Source organism: Rattus norvegicus, chromosome 7 (assembly GCF_021556685.1).
Source record: "Rattus norvegicus strain SHRSP/BbbUtx chromosome 7, alternate assembly SHRSP_T2T, whole genome shotgun sequence".
Lineage (NCBI taxonomy): Eukaryota > Metazoa > Chordata > Mammalia > Rodentia > Muridae > Rattus > Rattus norvegicus.
Window position 1 is genome coordinate 140,998,293 of NC_141540.1, and position 21,031 is coordinate 141,019,323.

At 47.1% G+C, this 21,031-nt stretch overlaps 1 protein-coding gene across 7 annotated transcripts in view; it reads left to right on the forward strand.

Moving 5' to 3' along the window:
* Positions 1 to 21,031, forward strand: part of Atf1 (activating transcription factor 1) — a 42,906-nt gene that overhangs the window by 12,221 nt on the left and 9,654 nt on the right. For 4 of the 7 annotated variants that reach the window (NM_001100895.1, XM_087557588.1, XM_087557587.1 and 1 more), the window contains 2 exon segments: positions 11,199 to 11,299; positions 17,982 to 18,112. In NM_001100895.1, the coding sequence (NP_001094365.1) occupies positions 11,199 to 11,299; positions 17,982 to 18,112 (232 nt within the window). 7 annotated transcript variants of the gene reach the window in all.

Here is a 21,031-nt window from a genome sequence, read left to right on the forward strand (position 1 = left end):
GGACATGGGAAGAAGGAAGACTCACTCTGCCTGCTTGCATTTGCCAGCATGTCTGTTAGAACCTACTTCTGCAGAAGGCCAGCGCTAACACCTAACCTCGTGGGACTGAGCAACTTCCCATGCACAGCTGCCCATTGTTGAGTTAGTTGGATTGCAGAATGTAAGTCATTACAACAAATTCCCATAATACAGAGACATTCTGTAAGCTGAGACTCTAGAGAACCCCATCTAACACATTTTGTGCGTGTGTTTGAGTGCACATATGGGATGTCTGTGGACCAGAGCAGCTGTCTCTGTTGCCCTCCGCCTTACTGTTTGAGACAGGATTTCTTTTTTCTTTCTTTTTTTTTTTTTTTTAAGATTTATTCATTTATTATATGTAAGTACACTGTAGCTGTCTTCAGACACACCAGAAGAGGGCATCGGATCCCATCACAGATGGTTGTGAGCCACCATGGGGTTGCTGGGATTTGAACTCAGGACCTCTAAAAGAGCAGTCAGTTCTCTTAACCACTGAGTCATCTCTCCAGTCCCAACTTCAATGTCGGAGAGCTCCACGGTCTCGCTCAGAGAACAAACCGCAGTGCTGCTGCACTCAACCACTCTTTAAAGATGAAGAGAAACGTCTTTAAAATCAGTTGAAGCAATCTATAGCACTAAAAACCATAGAGCAAAAGAATGCCAAGTGTCTGCTGTGCAGTTAATGTTATTAATGAGAGAAAAGGTAGAGGAAGTAAAGGAGACAGGCCGAGAGGGGGACGAGAGGAGCCAGGGTTGCGCTGAGGAATGAGAGAAAGACACGCTATGTGGAGAAGGAAAACTTGACAACATGGTAAGGAAGCTCGTGGGAGACTGGAGGGCGGGCTCAGTCTGGCTGCTCTGTCAGAGGACCCGGGTTCAAGTCCACCAATTCCTGTGGTAGTTGAGAATTATTTATATTTCTAGAGGATCTGATGCCTCCTCTAGCCTCTCTGGACAGACTTGCATGCAGACAAAACACTTAAACATTTGAAATAAAATAAAAATAATTTTTAAAAGTTTTTTAAAAGTGAAAACTATTTAAATAGATGAGCACTAAAAATTCTACCTTAGCTGGAGAGACGACTGGTTAGAAGGAAGCACTTGCTGCTCTTGCAGGGGATCCAGATTTGGTTCCCAGCACCTACACAGTGGCTCACAACCATCTGTGACTCCAGGGCCAAGGATTCTGATACCCTCTTCTTTCTGACATTTGAGGGTAACAAGTATGTGTCGTGGTTTGCCCTGGAGTTATCTGTATCTTGATGCTAATTCCACTGCCCCCCCCCCCCCCACGGCTGGCTGCCTAGTCACGTACTCAGGACTCAGGTGACTTCATCAGAACCTTCTCCCCATTTAATTTGTAAAGTACAGGTGAGGACCAGTACAGGATAGAATGAGGCCTGTCATTGGATGAGAAGGAAGGATGGGCGGGAGAAAAGTTTGAGGGAAGGGGAGGAGACGGGAATGGGAAAAAGGGAGAGACAGAGCGTAGCCGCGGGACAACCTGGAGGCTGACGTTAAGATTCCACGCTGCACCTTTACAGGCTGTTATGAATGTTCTTAAGGGATGGGTGTGTACTGGGCTTTGTATGTCTAGGTGGGCAATTATATCTTATCAACTGGATCAGAGGTTATTGTGTGGTGTGGTTTTTCATGTGGAGAATTGAATTTGGGAGAGTGTGTGGGACAACGCACAGTTGGGATTTTGTGTTTCTGGCATGGAAACCTGCCTTGGGAACTAGATAGGTAGATTGCTGCCAGCTCAGAGAAAGGCCTTCGGCAGTGTGATATGGGAGGGAGCAGAGTGGGTGAGAGGCTTTGCTGACTGAGATTAAGATACCCAACAGATACCTTGGGGCACTGCAGTGCCGGACCTAGTGGGGGATGTATAAGAGTTGGCATGGTGGTTGGATGCCTTTAATCCTGCAGTTGGAGAGCAGAGGCAGGTGGATCTCAGTAAATTCAAAGCCAGTCTGTACTACAAAGCAGGTTCCTGACCAGTCAGGCTATGTAGTGAGACCCTGTCTCAAAAATAAACAACCGTACTAGACATAAAGAATACAGGAAGACCGGGAGTGGAGAGAGTAGACCAGGCCATAAAGCAGTCCCTTCTGGTGCGCTGGTTGGAGTGTGCTCCTGAAGGACAAGGACTTCTGTACCAGAGAGCTGGGTGCTGAGCTGTCTTCACTCTGACAGGAATCTCCCCTGGTCACTCTCAGTTTTATGGCCTGTGTGCAGGGCAGGTTTTTCTATGCCCTAGACATTTCTCCCCGAGGCTTGTAAGATCAAATCCCAGTGAGCATTAAACACGCAGCTAGAGGGAGGGGCCTGCCCAATTCAAGGGCTCCCACCCAGCTCAGCTTCAGAATTCTTAGAGCTCCTGGCAAGAATCCCAGGGTAGATAGATAGGTGGTTCAGGGCTGGACTGCCTCCTGGTCTTTGGCTTGTGGCTGTAAGCCTCAGGGTCTTAGACTAGTGAGTTTTCCTGGTTTTCAGGCCTCCAAAGTAGTAGTTTCTAAAACTATAAGTTCTCTTCTAAGGTGGCTCTTAGCTACTGCCCTCCTGAGTCAGGAGAGTAACAAGCCTGCCGTTCCTCTGCAGTGCTGACTGGTCAGTCACCCTGGAACCACACCTCCCAAGTGACTTAAGACTTAAGAACTGTTAGCTTGTCCTAGAGGTGGAAACCTGCCATTTTCTTTCTACCCACCCCCAACTCACTTTAGATAAGACTCTGCCCACCTCCTGACAAGGAGCAGGGGAGCCCTAGCCTCCTTTTTGCTGAGTCGCCCTGGTTCCTCTAGTTTGCTGCTGCCCTATACTAAGAGCCTGCCTGTCAGTCGTTCTGACTGTCACCTGGAGCAGTGCGGTCTAAGTGCCCCCGTGTACGTGCCCGTGGCTGTGATTGTGTCATAAGGTACATGTGCTATTCGATTGGCAGGTGACCGCTTTCTTCCATAGTTGCTGTTGGGGATAAGTGGCCTGGTACTGAGTCTGGCGTTGTTTCTCCTGTGGCTGCTTTTCCTGTTGATGTTTACTGTATGTCACTGGCTGGAAGGCACTTTGTACACCAGCCTGACCTTGAAAGTGGCTGGGCTGACTGAGTTTCTGGTCCTCTGACTTGAGCCTCCTGAGAGCTGAGGCTGTTGAATGTGGCACTGAATGCACTACTCCATCCACTTTTATAGTCGTCTTCCCTTTTAGCTGTTTTGCAGTTTTGTTATTTTTAATGTCAGAGTTCTTTTTATTCCATGGATGGGTCATGAGGCCTCCTGAGCATATGGACTGGTGTCTGTCCAGTACGTGCTGCTGCCCGCCTACGGCAGCCTGCGTTCTGCAGGCTTCCACAGAAAAAGCTCGATTTGTCTTTTTCAGAGAAAAACGTTTCAGGATTAGTTAGTATAATGCAGTGTATAGTTGACTACAAAAAGATTTTTAAGGTCCAGCAAGATGGCTTAGCTAGTAAAGGCGCTTGCTGCCAAGCCTGACCTGGGTTGGTTTTTAAAATAAACAAAATGGATTTTCTTAAAGCTCCGTGATGGTGACACATGGACAAGACAGGGAATAAGGACCTGGGGATGTGGGTGCCGACTGCCTGCAGAGAGCCTTGCTCGAGTGTCCTCAGTAGTCAGCATGAATGTGAGTGGAGAGTTACAGTTAAAGGGCTACCAAGAAATGTGGAAGGCCCTCGAGGGCCCCCTGGCAGGATTACAGGAAGCCAGAAGTCCAGACAGACAGACAGACAGTTAGGATGCCGTTCCCTATTGTTGTAAAATATAAAAATAAAAAAAAGTATTGGTGCCTTTTACCCTGCTAGGTCCAGCACCGAGGTGCCCCAAGATGTCTGCTAGATATCTCTGTGGAAACACATCCCAACTTCGCTGCAGCAGACCAGCGTCTCTGGCCACCGCACACTTTCCTACACACAACCCCTCACATAAAAGAACACACAACACAATAATCTTAGATCCAATTGATGATATAATTGTCCACTTAAACATACAAAGCCCGGTACCATCCATCCCTTGAGAACATTGATAACAACCTGTAAATACACGAGGGAGATCTTTACATCAGCCTCCATTGTCCTGCCACACCTTCTCCCCTTCTCTCTCCCTCCTGTCTCTTCCTCTCCTTTCAGTCTCCTCCTCTTCCTTCAAACTTCTCTCCCTCCCATCCTTCCTTCTCCTCCAGTGACAGGCCTCCTTCTATGCTGTACCTGCCCCTCACCTGTACTTTACAAATTCAATGGGGAGGTGGTTCTGGTGAAGTCACCTGATTCCTGAGTAGTGACTAGGCAGCTGTCCTTGGGGCAGTGGAATTAGCATCAAAATACAGATAACTTCAGGGCAAACCACAACACACAGCTGGCTCCTTGCTGTCTTATTATTCTTACTAAAACTATGTGTCTGAGAGTGGGCAGTGGTGCCACAAACCTTTAATCCCAGTGCTCAGATGGCAGAGGCAGGGGGATCTCTGAGTTTAAGGACAGCTAGGGCTATACAGAGAAACCCTGTGGGGGAGGGGCAATCTGAGAAAGAACTGTTTTTATGTTGGCAACCTTCACAAGTGTTAACTGCACTGGAGTTTTGGTTCTTTCCTAGCACCAGAGTCACAGCTGCTCTTCCTCCTCAGGTCCCCATAATCCTCACTTTCCTACTTCTTTCCCCTTCATCGTTTTTCCTCTTCCTGTTCTTGCCATGCCTCCTAACCTCTTATGTTTTCTGCTTGTCCTTTAGTTCTTTAGCTCTAAAAATTCTTCCTTATCTTTTAATTCTCCAATCCTTTATCATTTGCTGATATCTAAATGGTAATTATTTATATTTCAAATCTATCTTTAAGATTTCTGAAGACATTCCATTATCTAACATGGAATCTCTCCTGTCTCTCTCCCCCTTCTGTCTTTGAGGGAGAGGTTAGGGATGAACCCAAGGGGTCCTGGGTGCTAAATGTGAGCTCCACCACCACCGTTCTGCATCCTTGAGCCTGCAATCTGCCTTTTTTGAGATTTTTATATATAGTTTTGTCATTTGTCTCTTCCCTTTCCTCCCTCCAAACCTTGACATATCCTCTCCTGTTCTTCAAATTCACACCCTCCTCACTGCTTGGCTATTGCATGTGTGTGCATGCACACACACTCCTTTTTTTTTAAGATTTATTTTATGTATATGAGTACACTATTGCTGTCCTCAGACACACCAGAAGAGGTTACAGATGGTTGTGAGCCACCATGTGGTTGCTGGGAATTGAACTCAGGACCTCTGGAAGAGCAGCCAGTGCTCTTAACCGCTGAGCCATCTCTCCAGCCCCACATTTATATTCCTAAATAGAACCTGCTCTCCCCAGATGCTGTTGTTTTCCTTTCTGTAGATGGGTGCTCCCCTGCGTGTGTCACTGTGCCATGTGTGCCTATTGCCTGCCCCTCACTCTGATTCCCAGCTTTCCTGTCACTTGTAGCTCTGTGTAGGGCTGAGGCCTCGATGCTTTTCCCTGCCCACTGTGGCTTGTCCACTGGTGTCGTCCTTGTTCAGCTCACATTTGGGCAGTTGTGTTGGCGGACTGTGTGTGTGAGAGGGGGGCTTCTGGTTATCACTAGGAGAAAATCTCATTTTCTCTGCCCTTCTACTGCTCTCTGAGCCTTAGGTGTGGGAGTGTTGTAGATGTAGTTTTCATTGGGACTGGGCTCCACAACTCTACATTTTCATAGGCTGTAGCTTTCTATAGTGGGCTCTGTCTGTCGTGGAGCAGAGTTCCTAGATGAGGGTTGGGTGTAAGGACAAGTTTATGGATTGTTGTCAGGGACTATGCTGGTTTAGTAAGTTAGTGGTTAGAGGTTCTCCTCCAGTAACCATAACCTCCTACCTCTGAGTGCTTAGCTAGGTTTTCAGTGCTAGGCCTGGTTTCTCTCTCTCTGTTGAGTGGGTCTTAAGTCAGGTTAGCTGTTGGCCACAGTGTGTTACTGCTGCCGCCTTCAGCCGGTCACTGATGTGGGTGAAGCCATCTTGGCTGAGCAGGGCTGTTGGTTGCTTTCCTCCTTTGGAAGCTTGTGGCATGGCGCCTTCTGGTACCATGAAAGCTAAACTTCAGGGATGGGCTTTCATGTCCGATGCAGTTAGGGCCCCGGTGTTAAAGTGCAGAGATTGGCTGGCCAAGGGTGGGTGAGGGTAGCCAAGGACAGTAGACTGTTTTGGGAGACTTGGACAGCTCTGGCCAACAACTCAGAAGAGGGCTTGTCTGTCTGTCTGGTTAGTTTGTTTGGTGTTTCATTAAGTTTTTTTGGGACAGGGTTCCTCTGTGTAGCCCTGGCTGTCCTGGAACTGGCTTTGTAGACCAGGCTGGCCTTGAACTCATCTGCCTCCTTCTGTCTCTCAAGTACTGGGATTAGAGGTATGTATCATAGTCTGGTATTGGGGTTCTGTTTGGTCCCTGGTCTTTAGTTCTTGGGGGGAGCATTGTCAGTCCAGATGAGAAAAATACATTAAGATTATATACGTATATTTGTGCACAGAGTCACACATATGGTCATTTTTGTTTTGTTTTTCCTTGGTAAATAGTTTGACTTCTTGGGCCTTTTTCAGGCCTCCTCGCTGTTGTTTTTCCCACCTCCCTCCTGTATTTGCCTCCTTCTCCCTTTGAAAGAAAAGAAAACCCACAGTAATTATTAAAACCAAGCTGTCCCTTGTCTGTATCTAAGACCCAAAGAGAATGGAAGGTCTTACTCACTGATTACCCTAAGTGAAAGGAGGGCACCTCAGGACCAAGTTCTCAGCACTAAGGAGATTTATTTGCCCCAGAGAGACAGAAGGCGGGCAACAAGAAACAAAGGCAGGCGAAGGGGAAAGAAAAGACAGTGGTCCACAGGCAAATGGCAGTTTATAAAGGCAAAGGGGGAACCGTGTGTCAGGCCGAGGTAGTTCATTTGGTTTGGACGTGTTAGCCAGAGGGAGCTGTTGATTGCTGGACCTTGGTGACTTCCAGTACTTTGGTAGCTGGACCTTGGTGACAGCATGTCAGAGGGCATGGGGGAAGAGCAAGGCTTACCAGAGCTATGTGTGTCACGCTCAGCGGCTAGAGCCTTTCACTTAAGCTTATAAGTTTCACAAGCGATGTCATCCCTCAATGTCTTTTAGGTCCTGGTCCAGGTTTTGCTTTGAGCAATTGAACAAAGACACGTTTGCCACCTTAGGTAGATGGAGATTTACGCAATAAACACACTGCCAGAATTCACCCGTTCTTTCCTCTGTTGCTAGGTTGTGAGACAGGTTTCTCTGTGTAGCCCTGGCTGTCCGACCTTACCTAGAATTACTATTTCAGAACACCCATTTTGTTCTTTTCAAATGGTTGTTCCCTGGGGTCACCTTGCCGGTGTGGCAGAACTATGCTTTTCTCAAGAAGAGAACAAGGCAATTCAGGACTTAAGGCAACCAGGACTTAAGGTTGGTTGTGATCTATGTTGCTTTCAAGCCGCCCATTAGAGGCAGGTTCTTTGGGGATGGGCCTAATGGTGGGTCAGTCCTGATGAGCAAACATTCACACCCTATCATGGGTTCCTGTCTCTGGGCTGGGTTAGCACACTTAACTACTCATCTTTGTGGTGTTTTGGACACAGTGCTTTGCTTGTCTCAGTTCTGTTCACCGTGGTTTAGCATCTCTTACAAGTCCTTGATGGCATCAGTTCTCCTCTATATCAAGTGTGAATGTTTGGTAATTGGTGTCTGGTGATGACAGTCTCTCCCTTTGGTCTGATTCTGCTGCTTATTCTGTGCCTCTCATTCTGTGCTTTGTTGTTTACAGGCCATTACGCTTTAGACAGCTGCTGCTCACTATACAGACAGGCTTAGAAAGAGTCTAAAACAAGACTTGTCACTGCTCAAAACTGGGAGTCGAATCTGCCTCCCCACTAACCCTCAGTGTGTTCTTTCAGACTTTTTTTAAAAAGATTTCCTCTGCAGACAATTTTTAAGCAGTGTCAGTACCATACAGCAAAACATGTATAGTATAGCCTTTTAACCTGTGTGTTTGTGATTAGCTCTGGAGGTCTTAACTTTTTAACCTGTCTAACCTGAGCCAAGCTTAGTCTTCTGTAAGTCACCCCTATGTACAGACAACTTTAGAGAGGTCACCTTGAGAATGGGGAATTTATACCCTGCTTCTTTATACACCCTCAGGTTGCTGTAGTGTGGCACTGTGGAACTAGAAGTTAGACTGCAGGTCAAATGAGCAAGTGGGAAAGTAACATTGTAGGATTTCTGACACATTACACAGTGACATTAGAAGTCATTGTGTGGGGGTGGGCAGTTTATGCTTTCGAAGGTGAGAAATAAAGACAGTTTGGTAGACCGGAGGTCACTGTGTAGCTCAGACTGACCTTGAACCTTGAATCATGTGCAAGTTTGCTAGGTTTGGGGATTACAGACCTTGTCACCATGCTTGGCTAGAAAAGAAATGTTGGATAAACCTCTTTATCCTGGTGGTACTCGCATGAAAGATCCCTGAGTCTTAGCAGCATAGGAAGGTAGGTACCTCCCCACGGTCAGACGCAGGGTTGTCTCTGAAGTTCAGACCATGCCTACCTCCCTCTTACCAGTAGACAGCTTCTCTTCTCTGCCCTCCCCGTTTCACCTTCTGGATGCAAGGATGGCCGGGTGGGCTGCTGCTGTTAGTCAAGGAGCTGCAGCCCTCACTTCCTCTGTTTGTTGTCAGAGGAGTGTTTTGTTCTGTGTGTTTTGAACCGGAATCTGGCTGTGTAGCTGAGGTGAATCAAGCTCTTTCTGCTGAGTGACACAAGGCTGATGAGGGCAGCAGTGTTCTGTGACTGGTGGCACCTGTATGTATTGAGAGTATGAGAGTATGACGAGTATGAGAGTATGGTTTGCTGGTGGTACCGTCAAGGAGAACTATTTAGTATCTTAATTTTAGAAATCATTTTCTTAGGAGTTTAGTGAGAGAACCTGCGGCAAATCTAGGGAAGGACAGACAGACAATGACTGAAGGTTAGGATTAGAAACAGATCATAGGGCCTGGCTCAGTCGCCTTTAATCCCAGAACTGGAGAAGCAGAGGCAGATAGATATCTGTGAGTTCAAGACCAACCTGGTCTATGTAGTGAGTTCCAAGACAGCCAGGCTACACAGCAAAACCCTGTGGTGGGAGGTAGTAGGGAGGGACTGGAACATCCTTTGACACCTGAGTCGTGAGCGTGACAGTTATCTGGGTGTCACTAGTTGCCGAACAGTTGTAGATCTGTTGAGAGACAGGAAGGGTGACTCTGAGGGTTCTCTGTGTGAACTCAGGAGACACTGGGGGTTTGTTTTCTTTATAAGACGTGGTCTGTTTAGCTCAGACTGGCCTCAAAATGGTGGTCTCCCAGCTTCCTGAGTTCCAGGGTCACAGGAATAAGCTTCCATAGGCTAGGATCACTCACTGAAGGAGAGGATTAAAGGTGAGGCAAGCCCTGTGCAAGCGTTGCCGGTGTGATAGTCTGAGGGAGGCTTTAGACAGACAGCTAACAAGGCACAAAGGGAAGTCAGGTGTCATAATCCAGTTTTAGGGAAATGTTTGGTATTTTACATCATTTTAAGAGTTAAAAATAGGGGCAGGAGAGATGGCTTAGCAGTTAAGAGCACTGACTGCTCTTCCAAAGAACCGGAGTTCAATTCCCAGGACCCACAGGGCAGCTCACAACTGTCTGTAACTCCTATTTCAGGGGATCTAATACCCTCACACAGGCATATGTGCAGTCAAATCATCAACGCACATAAAATTAAAAATATAAAAAGTTAAGAATAGGCGATGGTGGTTTGCACCTTTAATCCCAGTGCTCTGGAGGCAGAGGCAGGCAGATCTCTGAGTTCCAGGCAAGTGTGGTTGGTCTACATAGCAGGTTCCAGGACAGCCAAAGCTACACAGAGAAATCCTGTCTCATCTTAAAGCTTGGTTTTAAAAGTTTGAGAATAGGAGTTGGGGATTTAGCTCAGTGGTAGAGCGCTTGCCTAGGAAGCACAAGGCCCTGGGTTCGGTCCCCAGCACCAAAAAAAAGAACCAAAAAAAAAGTTTGAGAATAGTTAATATTGACTTCTGTCTACCATGTCAAGTGCCTTACATACATTGATTGGTTCATTGTGAGAGGAGACAGTGCTGACTCCTACGTTCTTAAATTCATCAGTGTTTGTGCTGACCTCTACCTATCACCTCCACCACCTAATTTCTGTCCTTGTAGCAGCCTCTGGCACAGCTGTTTGCCCTTCCCACTACTGCTGCCTTCACTACTTTCCTGAGGCAGCTTGCTTGGCTCTTGTCTTCTGATCTCTTCTTACCAGTATATTAACGTGAAAGTATTCATGGCTTTAAGGGCTCCACATAGCTTTGCCTTCACCTGCGTCCTACTTTAAATTAAGTGTAGTGTGTGAGTGCCCACATGTATATGCAGGTGCCTTAGGAGGCCAGAAGCATCAGATCCCCCCAAAGCTCCACTGTGAGGCTGCTAGGGATGGAGCTCTGGTCCTCTGAAGGATAAACAGTTGCAGCTCAGAACTTCTGAGCGGTCTCCATCCCTGGGCCTGCAGCCCTACGTATCTGATAGGCTCTTCAGACCCAGCATGTGTGCATATGGTGCAGAGATCAGAACTGTCTTTTTGCCTTTTAACTTGTAGAATAATGAATGCCACTGAAAGGCTTACTTATGTATTTTATGTGTGTGACTGCTCTGTCACATGTTCATCTGCTTGTCAGAAGAGGGTCCTATTACAGATGGTTGTGAGCCACCATGTGTGTGGTTGCTAGGAATTGAGCCTCTAGAAGAGCAGCCAGTGCTCTTCACTGCTAAGCCAGCTCTCCAGCCTCTGAATAATACCATTTTATTTCAGATATAAGCTTTATTGTTTGCTCTGGTCTGCTGTTTTGTATATGCGTTTTGGTTTCTTGAGATAGGATTTCGCTGCCCTGAATTAACTTTGTAGACCGGGATGGTTTCGAACTCAGATCTGTTCACAGTGCTGGGATTAAAGGTGTGCCAGCATGCCTGGGTTGTTTGTTTTCACATGTCTTTTCAGATGCTCCCCTTTTCTCTTTGTTTTGAGCCTCAGAAGTAATAATATACAAGAGAGCAGGTGACAGAAGTCAGGTCGTTCATTTACATTGAAAACTATTCTTGCGTGGATTAAAATGAGTTCTGATTTTTAGGTGTCATCGTTGTCAGAAAGTGAGGAGTCTCAGGACTCATCTGACAGCATAGGCTCCTCACAGAAAGCTCACGGGATCCTGGCGCGGCGCCCATCTTACAGGTCAGTACTTTGTTACCAGTGTGTTCACAGAGTTCTGAGAAAATGTAAGTGGGCTTGGGTGGTTAGGGGAGGAAGCAGATCTTAGAGAGGTTCAACCACATTAGGCCGAAGAGGCTTTAGGCTTGAGTTTTAACCTTGTTGTTGTTGAGACAGGGACTTTCTGTGAAACCCCTGCTGTCCTAGAACTCACAGAGCTCTGCCTGCCTCTCTTCCCTGTCTGCTGGGATTAAAAGCCTGAGTCATGATGCCCTGCTGGTATAGAAATGTAAAAGCAGAACTGTGGGGTAGGAGGTGGACTAGCCGCCTGCTCTCCCTTCTCTAAGTCTGAGCCCTGTGTCCTTCTGTATGCGCTCGCCAGAAGCCTCGGGTCATTATGTGTGTTTGCCTGCATAAGTTTGTGTGTGTCGTGTGTATTCCAGGGGATAGAAGGAGGCCTTAAGGCCCCTGCAACTGGAATTACAGTGGTTGTGAGCTGCTGTGTGGTTGCTGAGAACCTGAGTTGTCTGCTACAACCGCCATTGAGCTGTCCTTGCGCCCCATAGCATTCCATTTTATTCAAAGGCGTGGCCATGTGATATTTTCTGTAATGCCTCGTCCTGGTAGGGTAGTCATCCCTTAGAAATGCCAAGTAATTCTTACTTAGTGATGGGGGTCTGTAAGTGGGACAGTCAGTTGATAAAAGCCTTTGGGACTGTTGGTGATTTCATGTATTTGGAGTGAGAGAACTCGTCACACTCCATGGTAGAATTGACCAATCCAGAGCCGTGTGTGAGCAGTATGCTAAGGTTCTAGATGCTGTTAGAGGGTCCGTAGATGAACTAGGAAAGAACTGTCAGACATGAGTCAGGGCAGAGTGTTGGTGCAAAGAGCTGTCTCACTTAAGAGCCAGCCACACACTCCAAGGTGAGTGAAGGAAGGAAGGGCAACTCTGCCCGGTCCAGGAACTCGGGTCCATCAGGTGGAGGGGAGGAAGTCTGTAGTGAGAATTTTGGTTTCTTTAAAAACCACAGAAATTGGGGTTGGGGATTTAGCTCAGCGGTAGAGCGCTTAAGGCCCTAGGTTCTGTCCCCAGCTCCGAACAAAAGAAAGAAAAAAAATACAGAAATAAGAATGTGCTTTTGTGGGCTGGAGAGATGACTCAGAGGTTAAGAGCCTGAGTTCATATCCCAGCAACCACATGGTGGCTCACGACCACAGCAGTGGGATCTGAGGCCCTCTTGGTGTGTCTGAAGACAGTGATGGTGTACTTACATACAGAAAACAAAGTTTTTTTTTTGTTTTGTTTTGTTTTTGTTTTTGTTTTTTAAAGAAATGTGCTTTTGTTTTAATCCTGCTGGGGGACATGGGGTTCCTTCAGACTGCCCACAGCAGCTGCCTGTGATTTGCTGGCTGCAGATAGTATAGTGTCTTCACTTGTGTGACTGTTGGAATTCTGGGACCTTTTCAGGGGTATAAATGCTGGGGCCCCAGAGGTGGAGGCTCGTTGGTTGTTGGTCACTGTCATTTCTGGTTGCAGTTTGTTTAGTGGTCTGTGTATGAAGATGGACAAGAAGAAACCAGATATCCTGACAGCGAAGATCAGACTTGCCCCAGGAATCAGTGATGTCTGTACTCAGGAAGTAGTCTGATAATGTTACCCTTCCCGTCTCTTTTCCTGAATCTTTCCTTTCTAGCCTATCTAATGTTAGGGGTTGAGAGGGTGGAAGAGAGAAGAACCCATGAAGTAGCAAAAGTCCAGTTTCAGAAAGACGTCTATCAGTAAAAGGTGATCAGGAACTAAGTACTTGGAACTTGTACTCGATTGAATCAACAATGACAGGTGTGTTAACTTTGTGTAATTTTAAAAAGGTTCGTTTTTATACTTTTAATTATGTGCATGTGTTAGGGTGTGTGAGCCCACAGAGGTGGAAGAGAGCATCACATGTCTTGGAGCTGGTGTTATGAGTTGCCCAACAAGATTACTGAAAAACGAACACAGGTCCTTTGCAAAAGTGGTCCTACCCACTGGGCCATCTCCCCGCTGCAAGAAGCAGTCTTTAATGTCCTCTTACTTGTTTGGTTTTTGTTGTTGCTGTTGTTCTGTTTGTTTTGAAACAGATGGGGCCCAGAATGGGGTCAGCCTCATTGCGGTTGTCCTGCCGTAGCTGTCACTGTGCAGAGAACAGAGATTTGAGCCATCATGCCTGCCTGAGATAAACAGCCTTTAAAGAGGAAGGTTGAGTTTACCGGTTTTGAGGTTTTGATCCATGGTTGGCTCCATTGGTTTTGTGCCTATGTAAAAAGTCTGTGGTGGTCAGGAATGTGTGGTAGGATGAGAACTTCTAGTGCGCAGGCAGCAGAGGGACTGCATCCCAGCTCCCTACCTGTGGGCTGTCCGCAGTTCCTTCACGCCCTCATGCTGGGCTCCACTGTCCCAGAAAGCACACGATGGAATTGATGTAATTAACGCGTGGTGCTTCAGAGGACACCTCCCCCAAACAAATCAACAGTTGTGGGAGGAGACCCTGGGAAACCACCTGAAAACTGTAAAAGCTAAAAGAACTAATGTAGTATTAGCAGACAGCGACAGATGGAGCACAAGCACCAGTGACTCCCTAAAGAACCAGATGGCGACATTAGCAGGGGCTCTGACTCTGAGAAACCCTAACCTACGACAGAAGACTGGGAGGATTTAAATAACAAACCTGGAGAGCTAGGTCCTTTACAGCCGTTTAGATGCAACGGAAGAATCCAAGTAAAGCACTCGGTGCGCACAGAGGTAAATAGAAGCGAGGACACCGGACGACGGTGCCTCAGCATGAGCTGCTCCCGCCCACGGCCAGCGCTGAGCCGGGTGTGTGCCCACCCAGATAAGTATTAGATCTTGAAACGCTGTTTAGAAAGGAATGACTGTTAAGCTAACAACAGATGTTTTGAACAGTACCATTAGATAGTAATGGACTGAGATCTACCTTTTGGCCTAGAATTGTGTCTTTAGGGATGTACCCCAGTTGTGGCTTGAATATACTTGGCCCAGGGAGCAGCACTATTAAAAGGTGTGGCCCTGTTTGTGTGGGTGTGGCCTTGATGGAGGAGGTGTGTCACTGTGAGGTGGGCTTTGAGACCTTCCTCCTAGCTTCCTGGAAGTCAGTCTTCTGGCTGCCTTTGGAACAAGAAGTAGAACTCTCAGCCCCTCCAGAGCCATGCTCCTGCCATGATGATAATGGACTGAACCTCTGAACCTGTAAGCCAGTCCCAATTTAATGCTGTTCTCCTAAGAGTTGTCTTGGTCATGGTGTGTCTTCACAGCAATGAAACCCTAAGACACCAGTGGTTACCTTAGTTCAGTGGTTACCTTAGTTCAGTGGTTACCTTAGTTCAGTGGTTACCTTAGTTCAGTGGTTACCTTAGTCCAGTGGTTACCTTAGTCCAGTGGTTACCTTAGTCCAGTGGTTACCTTAGTCCAGTGGTTACCTTAGTCCAGTGGTTACCTTAGTCCAGTGGTTACCTTAGTCCAGTGGTTACCTTAGTCCAGTGGTTACCTTAGTTCAGTGGTTACCTTAGTTCAGTGGTTACCTTAGTTCAGTGGTTACCTTAGTCCAGTGGTTACCTTACCCTAACCTTAGTCCAGTGGTTACCTTAGTCCAGTGGTTACCTTAGTCCAGTGGTTACCTTAGTCCAGTGGTTACCTTAGTTCAGTGGTTACCTTAGTTCAGTGGTTACCTTAGTTCAGTGGTTACCTTAGTTCAGTGGTTACCTTAGTTCAGTGGTTACCTTAGTTGCTAAGACTTGCCTAGCGTGTGTAAGACCCTGGATTTGGTGTTCTGTACTTCCCCAAAGGTGGGCGCCTACTCGTTACTGTTGGCTTCTTATCTTTTTTTTTCTTTTCTTTTTTTAGGAGCTGGGGACCGAGCCCAGGGCCTTGTGCTTGCTAGGCAAGTGCTCTACCACTGAGCTAAATCCCCAACCCCCTGTTGGCTTCTTATAACAACAACAGTGACTCATTTGGTGGCCTGATAACAAAATAGGGAACTGGGAACATACGTCAGTGCAGAGCATTTGCCTCTATGCGCAAGGCCCTGGGTTTGATCCCCAGTACCACAGAAGAGAAAGAAATAAGAGAACATAACCCGGGAAAGACGCACAGCAGCTTAGGTGACAGCACTCTGTAGGAAGGGGTAATCTGACGTAGTATGTTGTGATGTTACTGTCTATTGATTCCTGGTATGTAGCACACAGCTATTGTGTTTATGTTCTGATGTCTAATGGGTGACATTGAGAATGGAATGAGCACTGCATTCTGGGATATGGTATCATGTGACTGTCAGAGGACACCTACAGGCCATTGGTTCTCTCCCCTGACCACATGGATCCCTAGTTCAAACTCCAATTATCAAGCTTGGCAACATTTGTTTTAACCACAGGGCCTTTCAGCCACCCTGGCCTTGAACTCTGTCTTCCTAGTGCTGCTTTAGAGGCGTGTGCTACCAGACAGCCTCTGCAATTTTGTGGTAGCAGATCTGCAAGCCGTGGCTTCTCTGTGACCGTGACTGTAGTACTGGAAGTTGAACAGGCCCTTTGTTCTTTCTGAACAGCCGTCTTTCCTGGGTCTCTGGATGCTTGTGCTGCTTGTTTTTGGTTTTTGAAATGGGGCATCACTGTGTGTCTCTGATTGGCCTTAAACTCAGATTAAAGGTGTGCACTACTAAGCTCAGCTTGATTATTGTACTTTTAAAAAATTCACCAAATGTTGAACTTGTGTCCCAACTTTATGTGTTTGTAGTCTCTCTTTCTCTACAAAAACTAAGTAAGTAAGTTAGGTGGTGGTTGTGCACGTCTTTAATCCAATACTTAGGAGACAGAGGCAGGTGGATCTCTTGAGTTTGAGGACAGCCAGGGCTACACAGAGAAACCCTGCATCAAAACAAAAAAGGAGAAAACAAAAAATCCACAAAAACTATGGAGTCAGCTGTGTGTTGTCCAACTGCATGAGCTCCTGCCCTGCACGAAGTGCAGTCGATGCACAGTGGCCACCAGAGACCGTGCGTGTCCTTTTCCCAGAATGGCGGCACACCACACAGTGTCCACTTTCCCTTTTGTGTTGAGGTCTTTGTGGATTGTCTTGGCTGGTCTTGTGCGTGCTGTCAACAGTCTGTCTGTGTGAGCGTTGGTCCTGCTGTGTCTGAAGATGCTGTTTCCTTGGAGTTATCCACTACTCCCCCTCTTCATGGGTCCCCCTCGCGCTTAGAGGAGAGGGGCTTGATGACGACGCCCCATTTAGGGCTTGGGTGCTTAAGTCTAACAAGTCTCTGCACGGCTTCTACGTTGTAAGTTGTAAGTCTCTGTTATTATGTGATAAAGCCTTCGACAGTGAGTGTGCCCACTGGAGTGCCCTGGAGAGATTGGCTCTGTTTCTGCAGACATCACAAAGGAGTGGAGATGGCTGGAAGGAAAAGCTGAAACCTAGCCTGACATTTTTTAGTCCAGTGGGACAGGACAGTGGGTGAAAACTATGGTGTGTTGAAGAACGGATGCCTGTAATCCTACACTGTGGAAACTGAGGCAGAGGGTTGCTGGAAAATCAGTGGTAATTTGGGGCACAGCACATGGTAGTGTGGAATCATGTGAGTTCTCATGAGAACCACGGCTCTCTTAGGGCTGTCCCTTTTTCTGGATGAGTAGAGCAGCTCCTTGGTTTCCTTCCTGTAACTTGTAACTGTGCTGTCTTTTTCTTGGGCTCTTGTTTCCAAAGCAGTACTTGGGCGGGTGCAGGAAGTTTCTGCTGTTGGGAGTTTCTAAGGCAGCTGGTTTCTTTGACAGTCACCGGCGGCTTCTCTAAGGGACTTTTAGGCAAGAGGGTTCCATGTCCTTGTAAGCAGATCTAGGCTAAGACTAGTTTAGTGCAGTTGTGAGTTAGACCTTCTCTTGGCCCCGACTCCCACTTCTCGTGGTCTCGTCCTTGCAGCGTGCACCAGTGGCTTCAGCCGCAGTCGAGGCACAGTTGCTTCTGTGTGATGAATGCTTTTCTGGCTGCAGCCGTGACTGTAACCATGTGTCTGTCCTGTTCCTATCCTGTGCACATGAGTTTCTGCCATGCTGAACTAAGCTGAGGAGATCTGTCTCGTCCGACAGCCATAGATTAGTTAAACACCTTAATTCCTGACTCAGGAATCACTTGAGGGTGATTCACACTGGAAGGAGTTTCTTCTGAGATGTAAAGCACTCTTAGCAGCAGCTCTCAGGAAAACTGTATTGTGATGACTCAGCTTTCTTGTGACCCTGGGACCTGGTTCAGCAACACAGTGACTTTAAAGACCACACACTCTTCGGGAGAATTCAAATGCACTGATTCAATAAAGCTTGCTAAGCTGACGTAGGGCTGGCTTCTGCTCTTGGTTGGCTTTCCTGTCTTTGACGTGGCCTTTACCCTGGTCCATGCTCATTTCCTGTTTCCAGGCTAAGTAATCCCCCTGCCTCGGCCTGCCAAACCGAGACTAAAGTGTGCATGCACCACACCCATTAGCTTGTTCACATCTAACCTGGACGGGGTTGTGGCTCCTAGCGCTGGGAGGCTGGCAGGGCAGGAAAATCACAGTTTGGGGCTATATAGGCAGAAAGAGGGCGTGTGGGAGAGAGTGCCCAGTGGCTTCCTTTTGTGACAGCATTGGCATTAACAGTGTTAACACAGTTGTATTTATTGCAGGAAAATTTTGAAAGACCTCTCTTCTGAAGACACACGGGGCAGAAAAGGAGACGGAGAAAATCCCAGCATTTCTGCCGTCACTTCTATGTCTGTTCCGACTCCCATCTATCAGACTAGCAGCGGACAGTACAGTATGTATGGGGTTTGTTCCCACATGGTGGACACACAAGACTAACTCTTTGAGAAAGGAATGTGATAGAAAGACTGCAATATTTTAAGGGTGTTAATTATTAGCATGTGTAGGAAAGTGCTTTTCTTCCTTACAACAACTTTGTGATCCGGGGATTGGGTGAAGTAGGTGAAGACATACTTAGGAAGGAAGTGCTTCCTCCGGGTGTGGTGCACATGCTGTTATCCTAGCACTTGGGATGTGGAGGATCCGGCTCATGAGTTGAAGGCCAGCCTTGCTACATATTGAGTCCCTGCCAAGCCACTATGTAATGAGACTGTGCCTCAAAACACAGTGGTCTCTTCCCAACTCCCCAAAGTTAGATAGTGTCCCTAATGTCACATTACTTGTAAGTAATGGAGCCAGAATGTCTGTGTCTAGAAATAGTATTTTCCCAAAGCACACAGGCTGGAGAGATGGCTTAGCAGTTAAGAGCACTGATTGCTCTTCCAAAGGAACTGAGTTCATTTCCCAGCATCTACATGGTGGCTCACAACCATCTGTAGTGGGGTCTGATGTCCTCTCCTCACACGGGCATACATGCAAATAGAGCACTCATATGAATAAATAAATCTCTTTAAAAAGTAGTTAAGCATGATCATTGAATTTTCAGTTTGAGGTGAAGGAAAAAAAGAGCCAAGACTTTGGAGGATGAGATGGTAGCATGAGATGGCACCATGAGTAGTGCTGGGCTGTCAGCGTCAGCGCAGGCCACGTTATTGCTGTGAATCCCGTCTGGGGACTAGCGGTGATGGGACAGGTCCAGCGTGGCATTGGGAAAGTAACAGAAAGTGTGTGTCTACCACAAACAGATGTGCGATTATCCCCAGCCAGTCACAGTAGTCTAGATTTGTACTTGTGCTGACATCCGTTTTTTTTTTTTGTTTTTGTTTTTTGTTTTTTTTTTGCTTAATCATTTAGGAAATGGAGTCCTCTTACTGATTAAAATAGTATTTGATGAGATTAACAGGTATCATGAACTCTTAACACCATTACTTTTGAAATAGTGTCTCACTGTTGCTCTGGCTGGCTTGGAACTCAGAGACCTGCCTGCTTCTCCCTCTTGAGATTAAAGGTGTGTGTGGCCATGCCCACTTACTTCTAACAGTTTTTAAATCTTTCATGTTTGTTTTCTAGACAGGATTTCTCTGTCTAGACAGCCCTGGCTGACTTGCTCTGTAGACCAGGCTGGTGCTGATCTTAGGAACTCAAGAGATCTCCTTGCCTCTGCCTTCCAAGTGCAGGGATTAAAGGCACACATCTGCCATCACCACCTAGATCAGTTTCTACATTTTTCAAACAACTAAAATTGAACAAATTTTAGTAGCAGGCATAGATAGCATTTACAAGCTTTTATATTAGACTTAGAGTTAATGTTTAAATGCTTTTCCATCGCATAGATTTCCCTATATTTCCATTGTTAACTGTTGCTGCCCTTACAATTCTGTTGGTGGTCGTGAGGAAGGAGCTTCAGCTTGTAGTTACCTACTCAGCTTAGGGAGTGCTGCCCGGTGAACTTTCCTGTCTTCCTCGATGTTTTTCTAAAATACTCACAGTAAGGGTCACTCTGGGGCTTTGGGTAGTGTAGTGTATAATGCACCACAGTCTGCTTGGCCATTGATGCATAGCTTGGTGGTAAGCACTGAGTTCAGTCCACAAGGCTGAGGTTCAGTTCCTAGCACCTTGGTGAGAAAAAGGTAAGAAAACACGAGTAAGTCTGATTGGCACCTTCCATGAAATGGCTGCCTCACCTGACCACCTTTCAGCCGTCTAACCACTGAGCCATACAGCTTCCTGAATTGCCACCGTGGGTCCATCCTGACAGCTAGCTGGTGCCTTCTTTCATCTGCTGTTGCTAAGGTTACTGATAAAGTGTCAACTAAGTGGGCATGGGAACCACACCTGTAACCCCAGAACTGCGGGTCAGAAGCAGGAAGTTCAGCAGTTCAGGATCAGTGTCGGTTATGAAGCAGGTCTTGTCTCAAACCAAACCTGAACTTAAAGAAACTAAAGTGTCTCGTGGACTCTTGCTCCAGTCCCCGCTGTGGCTTTCTGTTACACTGAAGTAATATCCAAGGCCCAAGTTACTGTCCCGGCCGCCGTGCTGTCCGGCCACACGGGCCTTTTCACTTCCAGCCTACAGTTTTCATTCTTTAGGGTTTTAGAAGTCGTACCCCTTGGTCTGGTTTTTCCTCATCCAGACAGTCACATGGCTAACATCCTTGTCCTCCTTTTAACTGGGAAACTCTTTGCCTTTCTGTGTGCGTGTGTGTGTGTACATGAGTATGTGTGTGCACACATAGATGTGCCAGAAGGAGGAGTCGGGTGCACTCCTCAATCTCACCTCTTCCTTCCTCTGCTCCGGGCTCTGTCCCTAGACCTGACGCAGGCCGCCAGCCCAGCAATCCTGTCTCCACAGCATCTCACAGTTAGAGCTGCAGGTGTCCATGGGACGCCTGACTTAGTGCATGAGCACTAGGCTCTGGAACGCTGCTGCTCCTCCACCCTCCACCCCCCAATTGTGCAGCAAACAGCCAGCGAGCCATTTCTCCAGCCGTGTAGCTGTCTAGAGTTCTCTGGACGATAAGAAACAGACACGGTGTTTTCAGAGGTGACAGGAGGTTGGTGCTGTCTCAGCTAAAGCTGACTTCGTCCTCATCCTTCACGGGCTTCACTGCCCTCCTAACACAGGCGTTAAGTAAGAGGAGAGAAGTACAGTACAGACTGGTGTTTAGGACAGCAGAGTCCGGGAGGACCCGTGGGATGGCAGTGTTTGCCCTGTCAGGATTGTAGCCACAAGCCTGGGAGGCTGCTTAGGACTTGACATGGTTCTGGTGAGCAGAAGAAACTTGGGCTCTTATAGTACCCGTGGTCAGCCAGA